At 39.7% G+C, this 23,012-nt stretch overlaps 1 protein-coding gene across 8 annotated transcripts in view; it reads left to right on the top strand.

Annotated features, from left to right (window-relative positions):
• Positions 1 to 12,012, top strand: part of ARHGAP24 (Rho GTPase activating protein 24) — a 671,369-nt gene extending 659,357 nt beyond the window's left edge. For all 8 annotated transcript variants that reach the window (XM_058719598.1, XM_058719596.1, XM_058719597.1 and 5 more), the window contains 2 exons: positions 6,078 to 7,155; positions 11,165 to 12,012. In XM_058719598.1, coding sequence (XP_058575581.1) covers positions 6,078 to 7,155; positions 11,165 to 11,408 — 1,322 coding nt within the window. In that variant the 3' untranslated portion in view covers positions 11,409 to 12,012. The remainder of the gene's footprint in view (positions 1 to 6,077; positions 7,156 to 11,164) is intronic.
• Positions 12,013 to 23,012: the final 11,000 nt, after the last annotated feature.

The raw sequence follows: 23,012 nt of genomic DNA, 5'->3' as shown, positions 1-23,012 counted from the left end.
CAGTTATATTATTCTGTCATTACTGGTGTCATCTGGGAGCTGGTTAGAAATGTAAAATCTTACGACCCGCTTAATGCCTACATTTGAACAGAATCTCCAGGAAATTTTAGTGAACATTAATGTTTGAGCAACACTGGCCCAGCATCAGACCTGGCACATTGAAGATTCTTGATCTAAATCTATCGTTAAGTTTTGGGATCACAAAAGTGTGCAGGATACAGATGGATTTAACACATTTTTTTAATATTCAGAATATGATTTTGAATTATATAGAGTCAAATTTTGCTGAGGCGTTGCTTTAAGCTGAAGAGTGGCCTCACTCCATATCAGGCCTCTACTCTCTGACAGCTACACAATTAGTAGCTGTTTCGGCAGAAATCTGCATTGTCAAAAGCCCTTGTCATCATTTTCCTTACCAAATCTCAATTTAGGTATTTTGTATAGAAACTACATTTACTAACTACATTTACTACATTAACTAACATAATGTAAACTACATTTACATTTATGTAGAAACTACATTTACATTTTAGTTTTGCTATGTTTATTTCTCAGAGACTATTCCCAGGAGCTTTTACCAACATCATATAAACCCCAATTAACACATCAAATTAGTATAGTTCAAGCTAAGGCAAAGATGATTGAGGTTTACATTAACCTATTACCACTTTATTGTGGGCACATGAATAAGTTAATACTTAATAAGGCTTATATTATTGAGGGAGAAGGGGCTCCGAGTTAGGAAACTAGTTGAGAAGCCTGTTTAATGGTGTCAGCCAGTTGTAAGGGATGGGGAGCTCAGCTTGTAAGTCAGTGAGGAATATGTGAAAATACATTTTGAGATTTCAGATAATATGCCATAAAACCATAAAAATCCACTGATTTTTTAATAAATTGCTGCTTTTAATAATAGACCAACTTTGGGGCACCTGGGTGGCTCAATTGGGTAAGCGTCCAACTTCAGCTCAGGTCATGATCTCTGGGTCCATGAGTTTGAGCTCTGTGTTGGGCTCTGTGCTGACAGCTCAGAGCCTGAAGCCTCCTTTGGATTCTGTGTCTCCCTCTCTCTCTGCCCCTCCCCCATTTGCACTCTGTCTCTCTGTCTTTCTCTCTCTCTCTCTCCCTCAAAATAATAAATGTTTAAAAAAATTTTAATAATAGGTCAACATTTTTGTCCTTTAGTGTCTATTTTTCTGTCTGAAACCTGTTATTCATATCTAATTCATACTTTACAGTGCATAGTGAAAATATGGGAATCAAATGGAAATCATAGTAGTTTAATATGTGTAAGAGAATTATTTTCTTTCTCAAAGGTCTTTTAATCGTCTAAAATGCCCTGACTCTGGGCCTCTGGGTAGCTTAGTTGGTTAAGTGTCCAGCTCTTGCTTTCAGCTCAGGTCATGATCTCACAGTTTGTGAGTTTGAGCCCAATTAGGTCTCTGCACTGACAGTGAGGAGCCTGCTTGGGATTCTCTCTCTGACACTCCCATGCTCGCTCTCTCCCTCCTCCCCCCGCCCCAAAAAAAAGTTAAAATGCCCTGAACTTTGTTATTTCTTCTTGAACTAGGCTTGGTAGTAACAGATTCTCTCAGTTTTTGTTTATCTAGAAATGTCTTTATTTCTCCTCCGTTTTGAGACATAGGTTTGTTGAATATAGAATTCTCGCCTGACAGTCTTTATTTCAACATTTTGAAGATTTTATCCCATTTCCTTCTGACAATGAGAAATGATGAGAAATCAGCTGTTCATCTTATTAAGGGTCCCTTGTGCATGAGTTGCTTCTCTGTTGCTACTTTCAGGATTCTTTCTTTGTTTTGGGTTTAAGACAGCTTGACTATGATGAGTCTAGGTTTGGATCCTTTTGCACTTACCTAGCTTGGAATTTGCTGAGTTTTTGGATGTACACATCATGGTTTTCGTCAAAATGGGACATTTTCAGCAGCTCTTTGTTTAAATATTCTTTCTTCTCTGGGACTGTCCTTCTGGTACTACCATTGGGCATATGATGGTATACGTTATGGTGTCCCACAGGTCTCTGAGGCTCTGTTTATTTTTCTTCATTCTTTTTCTTTTATGCTCCTCAGATCGGGTAACCTCTACTGATTTGTTAGCAGGTGTACCAATTCTTTCTTCTGCCTGCTCAAATCTGCTGTTAATTCCCTCTACTGATTTTTTTTTTCATTTCACTTATTATAAATTCCAACTCCAGGATATCTATTTTGTTCATTTTTGTAGTTTCTCTTTATTGATACACTCTATTTGGTGAGACATTATTTTCACTTTCATCTGGTTTCTTTAGGTATGGTTTCCTTTAATTTTTAAAATGCATTTAAAAAAATAAATAAAATAAAATAAAATGCATTTAAAATAGCTGAATTAAAGTCTTTGTCTAGTGAGTGCCATGTCTAGGCTTCCTCAGAGTTTGTTTTTTTCCTGTATATGGGCCATAATATCTTTATTCTTTGCATGTCTCATATTTTTTGTTGAAACTGAACATTTTTAAAAGAAATTTTTTAATGTCTATTTATTTTTGAAACAGAGCATGAGCAGGGGAGGGGCAGAGAGAGAGGGAGAGAGAATCCAAAGCAAGCTCCAGGCTCTGAGCTGTCAGCACAGAGCCCGATGTGGGGCTCGAACTCATGAACTGTGAGATCATGACCTGAGCTGAAGTCAGACGCTTAACCTATTGAGCCACCCAGATGCCCCAAAAACTGAACATTTTTAATAATATAATAATGAGAACATTGGATATCAGATTCTCCCCCTCCTAGGGTTTGTTGTTGTTTGTTTAGTGATTTTTCTGGACTAATTCTATAAAGTCTTTATTCTTTGCCATGTGTGGCCACTGAAGTCTCTGCTTGGTTTGCTTAGTTGTCAACTAATTATTGGCAAAGATTTCCTTAAATTTCATAGGCCAATAAGTTTCCCATCTTTTACCAAAAGGCTCTGTATGTTGGGGCAAAGCATGTTGGGGCAAACCTTCGACATTCAGCCAGGTAGTTTACAACTCTGCAGTAGCCTTCAGTTTCTCCTCATGCAGAGCCTCAAGATAAGCCAGAGGTGAGAGACTAGGGACTCCTAATTTCTGTGTGAACATGCACACAGCTGTAGACATACACATAACCTTAAACATTCATGTAGTCTTCCAGATTCCCAGGAATAGATCCAAGCTTTCTAAAACCTCCTGTGGAAATCTCATTCCTCAGATTTTCCTTTTAAGCTTTGTGTCTTTTTAAGCCTACTGTCTGTCCCAACTGTTATCCACTGCTTCGGGCAGCCATGATATTAAACAAAAATGCCCTCATTATTTTTGACAAATGCTCCTGAGAATAATGCTCTTCATACTGGTCAAATTACTAGTCAGATCAAATAAAGATGTGCATTGTGAGTGGGGTCTTCAAGGGAACCACCAAGTATGTCAAACAATGACAATATCTGGGAATGGAGCTTTGGAATTCCAACGCTGTTCTGCTCATGGCAGGGTCTACCAAGCTGCTGGTTCCCACTGTGATTTTAGGCTATTAGTTTTCAAGGCTGTTACAAAGCTAGGGAGAAAAGGATGGGAAGAAAGGTAAAACACCACAGAGGTTGCTGTTCTTACTGAGAGTCAACCAGTTTTCTTGAATAAACACTCTCCAGACTGCACCAAGTCTTTAATTTACAGATTCCTAAAAATGTTGATTCATAACACATGTGTCAGTTGCTTTTATGGAGATGAGGCTTTTTGGAGATCTTCATTTTACCATTCTGGCTGATGTCACTTAAGATGCCTTAAAGCTTTTGAATAGTGACAAAAGTCGTATAGAACTTCAGTATCTTTGGGGCAAGCTGGTGCAGCCACTCTGGAAAGCAGTATGGAGGTTCCTCAAAAAACTAAAAATAGAACTATCCTACACCCAGAAGTTGCACTACTAGGCATTTATCCAAGGGATACAGGTGTGCTGTTTTGAAGGGACACATGCACCCCCATGTTTATAGCAGCACTATCAACAATAGCCAAAGTATGGAAGAGCCCAAATGTCCATCGGTGGATGAATGAATAAAGAAAATGTGGTATATATATATATATATATATATATATATATATATATATATACATACAATGGAGTATTACTCAGCAATCAAAAAGAATGAAATCTTGCCATTTGCAACTACGTGGATGGAACTGGAGGGTATTATGCTAAACGAAATTAGTCAGTCAGAGAAAGACAAAAATCATGACTTCATTCATACGAGGACTTTAAGAGAAAAAACAGATGAACATAAGGGAAGGGAAACAAAAATAATATAAAAACAGGGAGGGGGACAAAACAGAAGAGACTCAACAAACTGAGGGTTACTGGAGGGGTTGTGGGAGGTGGGATGTGCTAAATGGGTAAGGGGCACTAAGGAGTCTACTCCTGAAATCATTGTTGCACTATATGCTAACTAATTTGGATGTAAATTTTAAAAAATAAAAAATAAAATTAAAAAAAAAACTTATTACAAAGTTAAAAAAACAGAATTTATCAGATTAAACACCCAAAAAACAAATAATCCATCTAAGAAATCCATTTAAGTGACTCCTAAAGATAGAGAACACTTTTCCAAAGAAGACACTCAGATGGCTGATTTGAAAAGATGCTCAACACCACTCCTCATTAGGGAAATACAAATCAAAACCACAATGAGATACCACCTCACACCTGTCAAAATGGCTAAAATTAACAGCACAAAAAAAAAAACAGGTATTGGCGAGGATGTGGAGAAAGGGGAACCCTCTTCCACTGTGAAGGAATGTAAACTGATGCAGTCACTCTGGAGAACAGTATGGAGGTTCCTCAAGACGCTAAAAATAGAACTACCCTACCATCCAGCAATTGCACTATTAGGTATTTACCTAAAGGATACAATAATACACACACATATATAATGGAATATTAGTTGGCCATCCATAAGAATGAAATTTTGCCATTTGCAATTATGTGGATGAAGCTAGACTGTATTATGCTAAGCAAAATAAGTCAGTCAGAGAAAGACAACATGATTTCACTTACACGTAAAATTTAAGAAACAAAACAGATGAACTTGGTTGGGGGGGAGAAAAGAAAAAAGAGAGAGAAACAAAGCATAAGAAACTCTTAAAGATAGAGAACAAATTGAGTTGATGGAAGGAGGTGGGTAGGAGATGGGCTAGATGGATAGGTATTAAGAAGGCACTTGTTGGGCCGCCTGGGTGGCTCAGTCGGTTAAGCGTCTGACTTTGGCTCAGGTCAGATCTCACGGTCCGTGAGTTTGAGCCCCACGTTGGGCTCTGTGCTGACTGCTCAGAGCCTGGAGCCTGTTTCAGATTCTGTCTCCCTCTCTCTCTGCCCCTCCCCTGTTCATGCTCTGTCTCTCTCTGTCTCAAAAATAAATAAGCGTTAAAAAATTTTAAAAAAAAAAATAAAAGAAGGCACTTGTTATGTTGAGCACTGGATGTTGCATGTAAGTGATGAATCATTGAATTCTGCTCCTGAAACCAATATTGCATATAGCATGTGAACTTAATAGAATTTAAATAAAAATTTGAAAAGAAAAAAAAAAAGAACTTCAGTATCTTGCTACATGAGAAAGACAGACCATGTATCCACCAGAGATCATATAGGGTCCCACTTATAAATGCTACTAAAATGTCTTGATGGTTTCAGGCAGTTGTCAGATGAGACATCACGCTGACCTCCTCCTAAGGAAGATTTCTCATAATTAAATCTTAAACTTGCAAGAAATTGTGCATAATGATTAAAAGCCTGTTCTTTGGTACCAGCTAACTCTGGTTTCAAGCCCTGAATCTGCTCCTTAATAGCTTTGTGACCTTGGTCAAGTTACTTAACATTTACAATACAGTGATAATAACTACCTATTCATTGATTTGTTTTAAAATCTGACTAAACTAATGAAAGTAAAGTGCTAGGTACAGTTCATTGCATATACTACTACTAAAAATGTTGAATGTTCAGCACTACTACTAAAAATGTTGAATGTTCATCTGAATGTGGTTCTTTAAGAGTCACTTTCAAATTGGAAAATAAACTGCTGTGTTTTCTATGCAATTCCAGGCACGGTGGTGGTCCAGCAGTTGATGTCAATGATGATTAGCAAACATGATCGCCTCTTCCCCAAAGATGCAGAACTGCAAAGCAAACCCCAAGATGGCACGAGCAATAACAACAATGAAATTCAGAAGAAAGCCACCATGGGCCAGCTACAGAATAAGGAGAACAATAATACTAAGGACAGTCCTGGCAGGCGGTGCTCTTGGGACAAGTCCGAGTCTCCCCAGAGAAGTGGTGTGGATAATGGATCCCCCACAGCTCTACCAGGTAGTAAAACCAACAGCCCAAGGAACAGCGTTCACAAGCTGGATGTCTCTAGAAGCCCCCCTCTTATGGTCAAAAAGAATCCTGCCTTCAATAAGGGCAGTGGGATAGTCACCAATGGGTCCTTCAGCAGCAGTAATGCCGAAGGCCTGGAGAAAACCCAAACCACTCCCAATGGGAGCTTACAGGCCAGAAGGACCTCTTCACTGAAGGGGTCTGGTACCAAAATGGGCACCCACAGTGTACAGAATGGAACGGTGAGAATGGGCATTTTGAACCCCGACATGCTTGGGAACCCCGTGAACGGTCGCAGCATGAGCTGGCTGCCCAATGGCTACGTGACCCTGAGGGATAACAAGCAGAAAGAACAAGCAGGGGAGTCAGGCCAGCACAACAGACTCTCCACCTATGATAACGTCCATCAGCAGTTCTCCATGATGAACCTTGATGACAAGCAGAGTGTCGACAGCGCCACCTGGTCCACTTCTTCCTGTGAAATCTCCCTCCCGGAGAATTCCAACTCCTGTCGCTCTTCTACCACCACCTGCCCAGAGCAAGACTTTTACGGGAGTAATTTTGAGGACCCTGTTTTGGATGGGCCCCCACAGGATGACCTCTCCCACCCTGGGGACTATGAAAACAAAAGTGACCGGAGGAGTGTGGGAGGTCGAAGCAGTCGTGCCACCAGCAGCAGCGACAACAGTGAGACGTTTGTGGGCAACAACACCAGCAACCACAGTGCCCTGCACAGTTTAGTGTCCAGCCTGAAACAGGAGATGACCAAACAGAAGATAGAGTATGAGTCCAGGATAAAGAGGTGAGGAAAATCTGGAGCTCCTAACTGCCAGAGAGGGCCCGACAGCCCCCTACTGCAGGACAGGTTCACACAGGGGGCTAAACATGCTGGCTCCAGAATCACAGACCTGAGTTCAAGTCCAGGCTTCACCATTTGTCAGCTGTGGGATTTGGGGACAGTTTGCTTCATCTCTTTGCGCTTTAGGTTCGTACTGTGAAAAACGTAAATATGAGTGGGTTTTACCTCAAAAACATGTAAGAAATCATTGAGCCTTGTCCCTAGCACAGAATAGGTGCTCGATGGTGCTATCTTCTGCTAGTAAACGTGTGGGTTTGTGTTAAGGTCTGGAAAGAGAGGGGCGAGGATAAATGGAAAGTAAGGAGCCTGTTTTCACTGATGGAAAGAGGATGAAATAAGGGTGAAGAAAAAGTATCAAAATAAACAGACCTTTCTTTTTCATTCTTTTCATAGTTGAATGCTGAGAGAGTGTCTGCCCTCTTCCAGGCTCCACTCTAGGCCCTGAAGATTCAGCAGTGAATAAAATAGGCAAAGACTCAGCCCTCGTGGAACCTGCTTCCATTCTACTACAGAGACAGATCAAGTAGTAGAATAGATCAGATGCTAAGGAGAAGACTAACGCAGGGTAGAGGGTGAGAAGCATTGGTGAGGTGCAAGGTCATGTGCAGGGCCTTACAGGAAGTCAAAAAGGACGCTGTGCAGACATTTGGAGGAAGAGCAAGTGGAAATGCCATGAGATGGGATGGGCAGGGACTCAGAGAGGGCCTTGGAGATCATTTTAAGTCTGGCTTTTTTTTTTTAAGTTTATTTCTGAGAGACACAGAGAGCAAGGGAGAGGCAGACACACAGAGAGAATCCCAAGCAGACTCTGCACTGTCAGCCCAGAGCCCAACCCAGGGCTCAAACTCACAAACCCTGAGATCATGACCCGAGCCGAAGTCAGACGCTTAACTAACTGAGCCACCCAGGTGCCCCTTAAGTCTGGCTTTTATTCTGAGATTAGAATCCATGGAGATTTTTGAGAAAAACAATGACATGATGTGCATTCATATGGACAAGGGAAATTATGGCCTGAAACAAGGAGCAAAAAATACGATTTATAAGGAAGCACTTACGGTAAAACCTAATTTATATCAGTTTACATCTAATAAGATGATCAAGGTAGACGTTTACCTAGCATCTTCTCTAGGGAAGCAATCTAGGCAGGATCAGGGGCGTTTGTCAGATGTTTCCGTGGACTTGAAAGGCGGGAATACAGACAATGGAGCCCAGGGCTCACAAACAGAACCCTGTGCCAGAAACCAGAATGTCACCACCCCGTGTTTTTACTAGGGTTATGGACATTACAAACTTGATGATTTTTATGTTCTCCTTTCAGCATAATGTAGGAGATTTAATTCTCAAGTAGGAGAAGACCCAAGGCTCAGTTCAGCATGCAGTTGCCCATCTGTGGTCTCCACCCCACATTCAGGCTGTGTGACTTGGTGGCCCTCCTCCTGTGTGGGTGTCCTAGGGTCCTCATGGCAGTGAACACCGTTCTTTGTCCAGCTTCAATTACTGCTATGCCTCCAAACCCCACATGGCTTCTTCATTACACAGAAAGTCAACTTTAATGTATTTTAATATTTGTTGAATCCATTTGTCAATTTTCAGGCCAAAAGAAATATATTTTCAAGAGCTCTGGTAAAGTAAATATAAACTAAAGCACTACTTATCCATGAAGTTGAAAAATTACTTTCTTAGAAAGTAGTTTTTGTAAACCTTGGTGAGCAGAAACTTGGTTTGAATTTTTCTTTATAATGCCAAGTGGCAGGAGGTTTACCTAAGAAGAAAGACTCTCATTTGTGAATGTAGTTTTTGCAACCACTGGCAACCAGAATTCTGGATTTCTGCCAATGCATGATGATAACTTAGCACTTAGCACTGGGAAGCAAGAGATATCACTTCAAACTTGTATTAGCAGAGGAAAAAAAATCATTCTGATTTATGAGAATGTTGGTGACGTATTTATGTTCTGTGATGTATAGTGCATTTCAGAGACTTTGATAAAATGATAAAACTTTCCCATAGAATGCCATCTCAATTTCACTATAGCATTCCTACCTGTCTGACAGCCAGAGGGAGAGGGCCACAGAAAAATGGGGCTGAGGAGCTGCCCCATACCCAAGCCACGGAAATAGAAGAGGTTAACTGTTCTAGGGGCACCTGGGTGGCTCAGTTGGTTAAGCATCTGACTCTTGATTTTGGCTCAGATCATGATCTCACAGTGAGTTGGAGCTCCACGTTGGGTTTTGCACTGACAATGCAGAGCCTGCTTGAGATTCTGTCCCTCTGCCCCTTGCTTGCTCCCTCTCTCTCTCTCTCTCTCTCTCTGTGTCTCAAAAATAAATAAGTAAACATTGAAAAAAAAGAGGTTAACTATTCTATTTAATTTCTGATCATTCCTGTTCAGAGTCATATTTGTCTCTTTCAATTTCTTTTAAACTACATCCCACCAATATTGAAGTGAAATAGAATTCATAGATAGATGATAGATAGATGGATACTATTTAACTTTGTTTAGTTATCAATCACTGATACATGCTCTTTAGCTTTTAAACACATGACTTTGATGTTCTTTCCCCCCACATTAGTTTCTCACTTTGTTGTATTGTGGTCGGAGAAATTCATTTGTATGATATCAATTATTTGGCCTGGTAAAAACTATTCTTGGGGTGCCTGGTGGCTCAGTCGGTTGGGCATTCAACTTCGGCTCAGGTCATGATCTCACAGTTTGTGGGTTCGAGCCCCATGTTGGACTCTGCACTGACAGCTCAGAGCCTGCTTCAGATTCTGTGTCTCCCTCTCTCAGCCCCTCCCCTGCTTGCATGCTCTCTCTCTCTTTCTCAAAAATAAAACTTTAAAAAATTAAAAAAAAAACTATTCTTTTATTATTGGTTTGGGATTCTACCCATGCCTAATAGATCAAGTGTGTTAATCAAGTTGTTCAAATCCTTTATATTTCTTCTAATTTCTATCAGACAGATCTATAATTTCTGAGAAAAAAATCTCCTAATGTTATTGTAGACTTATCAATTTCTCCTTATAAATTTGTTATATTTTATATTGAATAATTTGAGGCTAGACTACTAGGTGAATATAGGTGAATAAAGTTCAGAATTTTTTATATCTCCCTGATGAATCAGTCTTTATATCATTAATAGTCATCTTCAATTGTAATAATGATTTTGCTAAAAATCAATTTTTTCTGGTATTCGTATTGTTATACCACTTTTATTTTGATTAGTTACTTCCTGACATAAGAGACTTAAGCTATCTCTTGATGATATTTTCACTATCATTATTTTTCCTTTGATAGAAAGCAAATATGATGTCCTTTTTCCCCCAACTTTATCACTTCCCCTCTTTCTTCTAGTAAAGCCAACATTACATGAAATGACTCCAGAAAGCCTTGTGGTTCAGGCTGCCTTCTGCATCTGCCATTCTGTGCAGATAACAGTCTCTGGCTTCTCTGTGCTGACATTCATTCATTTGCAATCAAATGACAACTAAGTGCTTCCAAGAGAGGTCTTGGGCTCTTCTTGCTAAAATGATAGTAAATTGGGGCACCTGGGTGGCTCAGTTGGTTAAGAGTCTGCCTTAGGCTCAAGTTATGATCTCACGACTCATGAATTCAAGCTCCACATCAGGCTCTGTGCTGACAACTGGAGCCTGGAGCCTGCTTTGGATTCTGTGTCTCCCTCTCTCTCTGCCCCTCCCCCAACACTTCTCTTTCTCAAAAAAAAAAAATTAAATTTTTTTAAATGATAGTAAATCATCCTAGCAGAATGAATGAATGAATGAATGAAACTAACACCTTTTAAATCATTGGACCTAGCCTCACTGATTTGAAAGGGCCCATTACAATTTCCTAAGCATTGCAGAGACAGAGTTCAGATAATATTTGTATCCCTGTCACATTTCAAGTGAATAAAATTGCTTTATCTTGTATTCCCTCCCCCATCCTATCTAGCTTAGAACAGCGAAACTTGACTTTGGAAACAGAAATGATGAGCCTCCATGATGAACTGGATCAAGAAAGGAAAAAGTTCACAATGATAGAAATCAAAATGCGAAATGCAGAGCGAGCAAAAGAAGATGCAGAGAAAAGAAACGACATGCTTCAGAAAGAAATGGAGCAGTTTTTTTCCACTTTTGGGGAGCTGACAGTGGAACCCAGGAGAACCGAGAGAGGAAACACAATATGGATCCAGTGAGCCCACTTTTTCCCGCTGTCTCCAATGGATCTGGGAAGGGCTCTGTGGTTCTGGTGGGAACATTCTACGGGATCAGGTGGCTGGTTCCTTGCTGTACAGTGCTCTAACTGGTGAAGGAATATCATTTCCAGACATTACCCATCCATATCTGCAATGTGTACCAAAGTTCTATCATGCCCCATAATGCTACTGTCAAGTGTTACAACTGGATTTGTGTATAGAGAGTAGTTTTTAAAAAGTAAACTAAAAATGAGAAGCATATCTCAAGAATTATTTTATTGCAAGTCTTGTATTTAAAATGTTAAATCAATATGTCGTTGCAATTTAGCTTGCTTTCAAGCTTCACCCCTTGCACTTAACATAAGCTATTTTTGGCATTGTGTTCTCATCAGCTTATTTTATAGATCAATATTTTTATTTCCCCTCTTGCTGAGGAAATGAAGATGAGCAGATATATAAATATATATAAATATATATCAGATGAGTTATTAAAATCAAAAGAATACTTTGTGGCTGTGCTGTTTGTGCCAATAGACCTCGCCATGACCAAAAAGAGAAATGTAATGGTTTTATAAAATACAATAGAATCACCAGAAACCTTTGATTTGCTCTTGAAATTCTTCCCTTGACACTGCTCAGTTTTCTTTTGAGGTATCCTGACACAGAAAATTTTGGATTTTGTAAAATAGTCCCCTTCTCAAGGCCTATTGTCTACCTGGCCAGTTCCACAGATGCATGTCTCTTGTGCAGACTGCATTTTTAGGGGGGGGAAATGGTACAAGCACTTAATGAGTCATGTCATGAACTACTCTGACTTTCTGGACTGAGTCTCTGTAACTGCTAAATGGTTTCCAAAAAAACTCTTCCCACTGTTTGGAGATTGGGAAACAATGCTTGCTGCACTGTGCCACAGGAACATTTCTTGTCCACTCAGACTTTTCCTTCATCCTCCAGAAAGCACTTTGCAATGCAGGCAGTGTGATGGTGTGACCGTGACCTCTCAGTTAAGAGTATGTGCTGTATAGTGATACTTTTCTCTAGCTCAGGCCCACTGTTCTGTTGTCACCTGGGATCCTGTCCACAGGACTGCAGGAGCAGTGCCACAAGAGCAGGGTATGGAGTGGGTAGACCCGAAGGAGAAAGAGACACATTTGGAAGAAGCAAACTATTTTGTTTCTAATTTTTACAATATTGTTCTTCCCTCTTGAAAACATATTTGTTCACAAGAATCTTAAGACGTGGATGCTTAAACGTCCAGTTGAGACAAATTTATGAACATCAGTAATGGTGACCTTCTAGAGAAGCCCAGCGCTCTCTGGACCTAGAGTTTGGAGAGAACAACTCTTCACATTCCAATAAGGCAATGATTTTGAGAAGTCAGGCAAATAAATATCTCTCACACTGGAACAAAAAGTCACAAAAGGCATCATTGCAAATAAAGACTGCTTGAGTTTATAGGATTGAGTTGTTAGAAGGTTCTATGTCTGTATGTACTTATTTTCAAATGGGGAGTAGTCTTTACACCATCTATCCTTGTCACCATCCACCTTCCACCAACACACTTATGTGGGCCCTCGGTTTTAACCTCTCTCTGTATAATGATACCTTCTTTACCTTTAGTTTCCTGTTCTCCTTCCAATTCTTTATTTAACCAGATATTTCCACCTGTATGTTCTGTAAGAAAGTCAAATTCGCAATGTACAATGTTGATCTCAATCAGTCTCTCTATACACATTTCATCTCTTCCCGGTCCCTGTCCTAGTGAATGGGAACCTTGGACTCATCCAGTGAGTCAAAAGATGCAATAGTAAAAATCAAAAGATCATGTAGTCAAATCGCGTGCATTCAAGTTTCTATAATTTGCTAGCTGATACTGAGACTTCTAGGTGTTACTTTTTTCCATATAGACTGGGAATAATAAAGATACTCCTCTCATGGACTTATTATGTGGTTTCAAAGATGTAGATTGTAAAAGCTAAGCACAGCACCTCGTGGACAGAAAGGATGCCATGAATGTTAATTCTTATTGTTCTCTCTCCTCTTCTTCACCCTTAAATTCACTCACCAAGTACTATCTATTCCGCTCATCCTTACCTTTTAAATCTACTCTCTTTGACCAGTTCCTCCTCATCTCTGGTGAAAGCATCTCCCCTTTTGCAGGCTGTCCCCTCTAGGCCACCCATCTGACTCTGTCATAGCTTTGCTACTATCATGTAAAGACTCTCACTTGCCCACAGGATACGCCCTTCACATGATGCATAAAGTTGTGACCTGCAGTTTTATTTTCCTTTCTTCCCACATCCCCAACCCCCGCCATGCCATTTCATGCCTCTGGAACTTTCTACCATCTTTTACCACATCCATCTTGACTACCTTCCTTCTACCTGGCACAATCTTTTTTCTTTTTTTTCTTTTTTTAAAGAGAGCCAAATCAAATGTCAGATCCCCTTCTAGGATCTCAACACCAAATTATCTGACACTCCCACTTTGTGTATATCTCTTTCAGTCTTGTCCATGTCTGATTATTATCTTCACCAAATAAGAAACGTTTTAGGAAGCAGCATGCTGGAATGGAAATAGCAGGAAATGGAGAGCCAAACAGACCTAGATATGCATCTCAACATTCCTTAGGCAAGATGCACAGCAATGACAAATTACTGAACCTTTCTGAGCCTCAGTTTTTTCATCTGTAAAGTGGAGATAACTTCTACAAAGTAGGGATGTTGTAGTACTTAAAAGTGATATGTAATGTGACTGTCTGAGTGCCTGCCACTTAGTTCTATTAATAGCTCTATTAATAAATGGAGCCTCCTAACCTAAGAGAGTAGAATTTTATCTTATTGTTCTTAAATCCCTCTGTCTCTACCCTTTATGCCATAGAGTACCAGCATAGAGAATTTTCTGGCCTTTGATCTATGAGGGGTGCTGTTATTAATTTTAATTATTGATCTCAGTGATGATGACCTTCAATCAATGGATACTATGAGTAGCTTGTCCATCTGAATTTCCATTAGCTCTTCTATTCGGCTAAATGCCTAGAAAGTATTAAATGCAAATTGACATAAAAATGAATTGGAAATAAGTAGGTAGTATAAAGAGTTCATTTGCTACATCCTGTATAGACTTCTTTAAAACTGTTTAGGTAACTATAATGATTCTTCAATTATGAGCTCAGGAGAAAGCATTTGCTTCCAAGTGTTGAGTCTACAATGTTGGCTTCACTAGCCAAACCATATGGCTGGGTATCCTTCAGAGAACATTTAAAATAGAATTGTGTGTGATAGTAGGCCAACTGAAGTCTATACTTTTATGTAGCTTCTATGTGTAATTTTACGATGAAGTGACTAAAAACTTTAAGGGAAACTTAATAAGGTCACTCCTATTTATTTTTGTTTCCTAAAAAGCTGTGCCTTCCTTTACAAAATGAGGTCATTTCCAGGTAAGATACTTTAAATCGTTGATATAATTATCTCACCTTGGAAACTGAGGATAATTTAAAGATGGTGCTGCTGGCCACAGACCCCGGTGTTTCTCACATTGGGGAGCTGCATCCTGCTTGGAGTCACATCACAGAAAATGATACCCATGAGCTTTTGGAATCAGAGACCTGGATTCAAATCTCAGTTCTGCCACTTCGTAGCTATCAGAATTTAAGAAAAGTTACACGATGTTCACTAGCCTCAATTTGTTTTTCTGTAAAGTAGGATAATACCAGTGCCTCGTCCTCATTTTTTTGTTTGTTTTTTTGAGAAATGAAAAATGAAGTGACTCGCACAGTATATGTTGTAAATGCTCAACAAATGGCAGCTGTCAGCCCTCAGATTACTTCATTGAAAGGGTGTTCCAACTTCTAGAATATAGAGTTCTGGACTCAAGAATATGGCCAGCATGCTCGCCAGCAGAGGGTATAATGATGTCCCAGGGACCCTAATTCTACCTTTGCCCAGATAAACTGCCAGAGATTTGATGGCAAGGAAGAGGCAAGCCAAGTCATCCTTTCTACTTGAGATAGTACAATTACATCCATGATCTGAGAATACTGTCTAAAGAACTACCTGGAACTGTCCTGCATCAACTCTGTGTGGACGCTGAAGAAAACTTCAGTATTAAAAGTACTGGGCAAAATATAATGGAAATATAAGAATATGACCAGTAAACGTGTCTAGACTCACATCAGCAGCACTATTAGTGAATATTTATTGAACGTGTCTACATGCTACACCAGCATTAGACTAGGTGCCTGGGACACTTATTTATAAATAATTACCACAGGAGGTGATGTATTTATGTACATCAGGTCACAAAATGAGGCTGGGAAAGGCGCTGTAGAGCCATGACTATGATGTAATTCTTAAAGGGTAAGTAGGAAGTTATCAGACAGGATAGCAGTTTGGCCAGGGGCTTCCCCAGTCCACAGAAAAATATGTGCAGAAGTGCCTTCAGTGAAGACCTTAGGGAGCCTTTCCAGTGATATTAAAATGACCTACCAAGTGTTCGCCATCAGAGTGGCATTGTGCATAACAATTCACCCACACACCGCCAAGAGATCTGAAAACACTTAGGACCCATGTGGCTTCCACTCTTTCATTCAAATGAAACGGCCAGACCTGGACACATTTTGCCTTGTTTGAACTCACAAACCACAGAAAAAGAGTGCTGGAATTGTGGCTCCCAATGGCCTGTTTCGTTATTCTCTTTATGGTCTTCTTAATTGCACAAGTGGGGAATGAATTGACTGCCCAGCTTGAGGGCTCCTTGCTGCAAAGTGACACGAAAAACTAACAGCTCCCCAAGCAGCTGAAATCTACAGAACCTACTGTAGATCTTTGAGTAGAAAGTTTAGCAGGAGAAAAGTGTGTTTTTTAATGAGCCATTTGTGGCTCAGGTCCTGGCCTGAATGACACTCTTTATTTATGGACTATGTGTAGCTGCTACTTTTCTGGCCCCTGTAGGGTTAAGCCCAGGTAAGACCAGCCCATATCAGGAGAGTTACCTTTCTTAAGTGGAAAGTATGAATTTGTTTGAATAAGGAGTTAAATTGGCCCCCAACGTACTACCTGTTTTTGTAAAAGCACCATGCCCATCCCATCCCTCTCCTCCCCACACACTCATTCCCTGCCTCCTTGGGATTCATTAGAAGCGATTACTGCCACACTGAAGCAAGCCCTAGGGTTGTGCCAAGTTGCTCTCATCCTTGACCACCTATTGCCGAAATTGCCCAAACCCCCTGTCATTTGCCTTCGATATTATGCTTAGCCTCATGTTGTTCAGTATATCCCCTCATTTGCTTCAAACTCTGATTCCCTCCCTACTCCTCAAACCTTTCCATTATACATTCTAGAATCTTACAACTGCCAACATCCTCCCCTAAATCTCCTTATCTGAAACATGGTTACCTCCTGAAGACACCACTTCTAGCAACCCTCCCAAGGATGGCTGTTTTCCCTTTCCACAACCTGCATGTCATCAACCTGAAGGAGAACTAGGTCTTGCTTTGCTCTCTGATGCTACTTCCACACCTAATATCCTCCTACCTCCCTAATAACCTCTGTGGAGTACATGTCACATGCCCGAATATTTTAGCACCTATTGAACTGTTCCTGGTTGTTTTTTTTTTCCCCCGGAGCCACTACTTATATGCCACCCACCAATGTGGCCACTCAGCTCTTTTTCACTTCTGAAAATCTTGATCTCTCTCTGCCCCAAACGTCCACCATCCACGTCCACAGTTTCCCTTTTACTGTGCCATTACCAGTAACTGCACCATCACCGAAACTTCCATGTTAAGCACTCACAGTCTCATCATCACCTATGCCCTTCCTAGATCACTCCCTTAACACCACCACTCCAACTCTTAAATACTCCCAAGTCGTTGATCAGCCATTGACTTCACTAAGTTTTCACTGGCTGTCATCTTCTCATACCATTGCTTCTTCCCTCCCTGAAGTTTTCCATGCTCATCTTCTGTGGTTCTGTGGTTCCTCATCATAATTCTCTTTTCCTCATTCTTAAATCCCCTCATTCTTAAATCTGGGAAGGAAAAACACCTAATCCAACTCTGGGTTATTCCAATTCCTGCTTATTCCTAACCTGCACCTGAGAAACTAAATATGGTTGAAGAGCAATAGACTGCCATGTTGACTTGCCTCACCTTATATGTATAATAAATATGGTTCACATGGCTCTCATCACTGCCTAGTAACTTAACTTCACTCTTCTCAAGGTCTGTTTCATATTTCTCAAACCACCATAAGCTCTTCCCCTCCTCATTCTCAGCTAGTAGCATTACGTATATAACCTTACAGATAACCTGTTTGTTTTTAATGTTTATTTATTTATTTTTAGAGAGGGGGGTGGGAAGGAGGGACAGAGAGAGGGGGACAGGAGGTACTGAGAGAGGGGGTGAGAGAGAATCCCAAGCAGGCTCCACACTCAGTGCAGAGCCCAATGCAGAACTCAGTCTCACCATGCTGAGATCATGACCTGAGCCAAAATCAAAAGTCAGATACTTAACTGACTGAGCCACTCAACTATCTTCATGCAACCTATAGATACCACCTTACCTCTTGCTACAATGACTGAGCTACCTGCTCCAACCAAGCCAACTTCTCCTCTCATATGCATCCCTCTGGGCTTTTCAAGCACATCACTCCTTCAAATAAATACTCTTTCTCTCATTTGCTCTTTATATATTAGTCTCATCAACATATACCCATGCTATAAAAACTTCTTTGAAAAATTCTCTCATCTCATATTTATGTCTAATTTCTGCATAATTCTTCTGCTTCACTTTCTAGAAAAAAAGTATTGAATTTTCTCTACCTATTTATAATTACTCACTTTCCACATTCTCTTAAACCCACTGGAGTCAGGTTTTCTTAATACTGTTGAGAACATGCTCTAGTAAAGGTCAGCAATGACCTCACAAAATCAAGTCCACTTGTAAATCTTCAGCCCCCATCTTATTCAGGCACTCAGTAGCATTGCCGCAGTTTGTTCTTCCCTCATTTTTTAAACACCTTTATTTAATTTCCAGGATAACACTTTCCTGGTTTTTACATCACTGGATATTCCTTAGGATACACAACTGTTTATTGACTTCTATATGTTGGAGCAAGAGATGCCCTCATCCTTGGACTTCTTTATCTACACTCAGTTTCTTGGTGGTCTATACAGTTTTGTGGCTTTAAATAATATGTAAAAGCTGATTATGCTCAGATTTAAAAAAAAATAATGTTTATTTAGTTTTGAGAGAGAGAGAGAGAGTAAGCAGGGGAGGGGCAGAGAGAGAGGGAGACACAGAATCTGAAGCAGGGTCCAGGCTCTGAGCTGTCAGCACAGAGCCCAACACGGGGTTTGAACTCATGAACCATGAGATCATGACCTGAGCTGAAGCCGGACACTTAGCCAACTGAGCCACCCAGGCACCCTTGATTATGCTCAGATTTATGTTTCAGCTGAACCTCTTCCCTTACTTTAGCCTTGTAGATACTCCTGCTACTTCACTAGGATATCTAATAAATATCTCCAACTGACATTTCCAAGTTATGATTTTCTTACCAGATATGCTCCTAACTCATTATCTACCATTTCAATCAACCGCATCATAATTTACTTCATGATTTAGATTTTTTAAAAGTCTGCCTTTTTTAAAAAATCCCAATCCATTTCTTTCATATCACATATCAGCCTATCAGCAAATTTTGTCAATTCTGCCTTCATGATATATCCTTAGTTATTTCCTGAATCAACCCCTTCTCTGTCCCTCCCTTCTCTAGTCCAAGGCCCATCATGTCTTTTTTGTACCTACAAAAGTCTCTTTGTTTCCATTCTTATCTTTCTTCTCAAACTCCTCTCCCTACTCAGCAGCCAGAGAGATCCTTTTAAAAAAAAGAAAATTTAGATTATATCATTTCCCTGCTCAAATCTATCCATCAATTTCCTATATTTAGAATTAAGCCCCAAGATCTTGCCATGCTCTGACCCCTGCCTACCTCTTCAGTTTCACTTATGATCACACCTTCTTTTATACATTCTGCTTCATGCATAAGCCTTTTTGTCATCCCTTATACATATGAACAAGCTCTTATTCCAAGGCCTTTGTACTTGTTTTTGTGTCAGATACTAATATGCCTCACACTCCCACCTTCTTTGGGTCTCTGCTCAAATATCACCTTTTTGGAGAGGGCTTCCTTGACCATCTCATCTAAATAGCATCTTTTACCATGTATTATCCTTTTATTTAAAAATATTTATTTATTTTTAAGAGAGTGAGCAAGCATGAGTGGGGGAGGGGCAAAGAGAGAGGGACACAGAGAATCCCAAGCAGGCTCTGCACTGTCAGCCTAGAGCCCAATACGGGGCTCAAACTGTGAGATCATGACTGTGAGATCATGACTTGAGCCAAAATCAAGAGTCAGATGCTCAACTGACTGAGCCACCCAGGTGCCCCATCATACCTTATCCTTTTAACCTTCTTTGGTTTCTTAATGCTTTCTACTACCTTATCCCCCCATTAGCATGTAGACTACATGAAGGCAGGAAGGTTGCTCAAATGCAGCACAACTGTGTGCCAAGAACATTCTTTGGGAGACTGAAGTGCTCAATCAATATCTGTGACACAAATCAGTGAGTGAACGTTCAGAGCTCAATGTTAAATTTCTGGTTTAGATATTCAGGGATGTTCTGAGTTGGAATTTTTAATAGGAAATTGTGACTAAATTCTCTCATAAGTCATTTTAGGGCTCCAGTCATTATCCAATGACTGAGCAAATCTCAGAGATTTGGCTTCATTGATACTATGGCTGCAGAGAGACTCCAGTATCTGTTGTGATATCATTTGCTGATTTGGAGATTTGGGGGCCAGAAATGAGCTTCAAGCTCAGCCTCCTAGATTACTTGCCCTTAGAAGAAACTGTATCAAAATAAACCTCATGTGATGCAGAAAAAAACATCATGCTGCTTTTTGGTTTTGTTTGTTCGTTTTTTAGCTTCTGAAACTTTTATATTTTTCAAGATACCAACATCATAAGTCATAGATAAGGTCTCAGGGTGTCATCACATTTCTCCCTTTTTCCAGAGACTGACATTTGTTTAAAACACCAAAAGATAGCAGTCTGCCTTTCAATTAAAGGAACAAAAGTGCAGATATACATATTTGCTCACTGAGTTAGCACAGGTATACTTGTATTTTTATCTCTATGTATTTTTCAAAAATGTGTTGTAAAAATGGTTTCATCTCCTGTAATGTCATGGAAAATATCCAAAATTCTCTTTTGATGATTTATTTAGACACAATGATGACATTGAAAGAAGATTTCTTGTTTCATTGCTTTAAGGGAATGAGACAAATGGGCTCATTCAAGTCACACCACTAATTTCAACACATTGCTGTTTTAAAAGAAAGTAAACAAATGACATAAAAATAGTTTGCTTTGATCACTGATTTTTACATTGAAAGATGTATTTACTCTGAAATTGTGAGGATAAAGACTATGCCGTATTTGTCTCCTACCTAGGACACATAGATGTGCCATAAGTGTTTTTGGAGTGAATGAAGGTACTACTCGAAACTTTAGCTCCGAAATTAAAATAGATATTCAGAGCTGTTTTCTTAGAGCTTAATTGGCACCAAATCCAAGTGTGCAATGTATTAATATTAAGGAAGAAGCAATAGCTTTTGAAAGCCTTACTTTTATAAAAGAAACACTTCAATACTTCTAGTTCCCTTAGTCCATCTAAAATGTTATTTGGGTCAGGGGCACCTGGGTGGCTCAGTTGGTTGAGTGCCTGACTTCGGCTCAGGTCATGATCTCTGAGTTCATGAGTTCAAGCCCCGTGTCAGGCTCTGTGCTGACAGTTCAGAGCCTGGAGCCTGCTTGGATTCTGTGTCTCCCTCTCTCTCTACCCCTACCCCGCTCATGCTCTGTCTCTCTCTTTCTCTCTGTCTCTCAAAAATGAATAAACGTTAAAAAAAATTTTAATATTATTTGGGTCATAAAAATTGATTTTGTGCATAATCGTTCATAGAAATATTTTCACCAATGTGAATGGAGAAGAACCAATTATGTGTGAGACACTTTTCTAGGCAAAGTATGGAACATTTTTAAGATGAGTGACATTTTGCACCTGCTTTTGAGTTGAAAACAGTCTAGACTGCTGGGTAAACAGAAAGATTTCAGACAAAATCCAGGGAAGGTCAGTGACAAGGAGGTGAAGTCACCCACTCCATGGAGTGATATTTGATCCTTTGAAATTACATTTCAGACTTATTTTATGTTGGCTTTTACACCAGAATAAGCATGACTTTTAAGCAAGAAATATGTGACATAAAAAGGGTGGGAAGTCCCAAACGGGCATTTGAATCTTGTTTGTGTATATGTCATCACGTTTTATGTGTTTGACAAGTGTCCATTTCCACAGCTTGATTTCAGTAACTAACACAGAACACACTTCTTTAAAAGGTTGAGCAGATGGAATTCAGTCTGGAGCTGAGAGAAATAACTTGTCCCGTGCAGTGGTCCTCGACATAATGTGAACTGAGATAGTGGGATTTTCATTGTGCTTCACTAATTGCGAATGTCTTCCAGGCATGCCTTTCAAACCCTTGGGGGAAGGGCATGCTGCAGGTATGAATCACCATCCTGATGAACTAGTAATATTGAAAACCACTACCTTGTGTAAAACCCAGCGCAGTTATTGAGCAAACAGAACCATCTTTCTAGGTCATTACATAAATAGCTTCAAAACAGATGATTTTCAAGAGTCCTTTCTTCTCTATGCAAAGCAGGTCAAATTACCCAAATATTTGGTAACCTTTTATGGTACCTAGTATGCACCAATAACTTCTTCTGACCCTTTCTCTCCATGAGCAATCTACTGGAATGCAATTTCCCTCCTTAATATTGCAGGGATTTTCAGGTACCTGTACCTCACCATTTTAAAACTTACTTTTATATTAAGAGGGTAAAGATTTATGGTTTAAATATGAAATAGAAGCTATGCCAGAGGTGCAAAAGGCATTTGGCATGTGTTTTCCTTATAAATAAAAGGATAAATTGTGCCAACCCAAAAAAGTAAATATGTTTATCTTCCAGGTTTTCTAATAGTGAATTGGTTAAATAAAATGTTTTATTTACAGAAATAGAAAGACCATTCATTGACATTTTCAAACACTTCCAGCTAAATTAACAGATTCAGTGACTTTCGTATCAAGCCACAAACTCTTATTATTATTTTTTTTAGTTCACCAAGAAGTTTGAGATATTAGGGTTGCCTACCATATGGACAAAAAACCTGCTTACCTTCTCTCTTGGGTAATAATTAAACTGATTAGGAATTCTGATAAATTAACTTAAGGATATTTAATCCTGTTCTACTCATCTCATCCTCACAGAAAATGATTTTCCCCCCCTTCATTAATGTTATGCCTTAAAAGAAACTTACTGAATTTCAGATATACAACTAATATCTGCAGACAGAAATAAAGGTCATTTTTAGAAGAAACCTGTCTCAAATGAAACACAGCCTTCTACGTGGTCACGTACACATTACATGCTCTTTACCCATAGTGAGAAGGTGGGTCATTCCTCATTTCTTATTTAT

This window comes from Neofelis nebulosa, chromosome 3, assembly GCF_028018385.1.
Source record: "Neofelis nebulosa isolate mNeoNeb1 chromosome 3, mNeoNeb1.pri, whole genome shotgun sequence".
NCBI lineage: Eukaryota > Metazoa > Chordata > Mammalia > Carnivora > Felidae > Neofelis > Neofelis nebulosa.
This window is presented reverse-complemented; position numbering and strand designations above follow the sequence as displayed.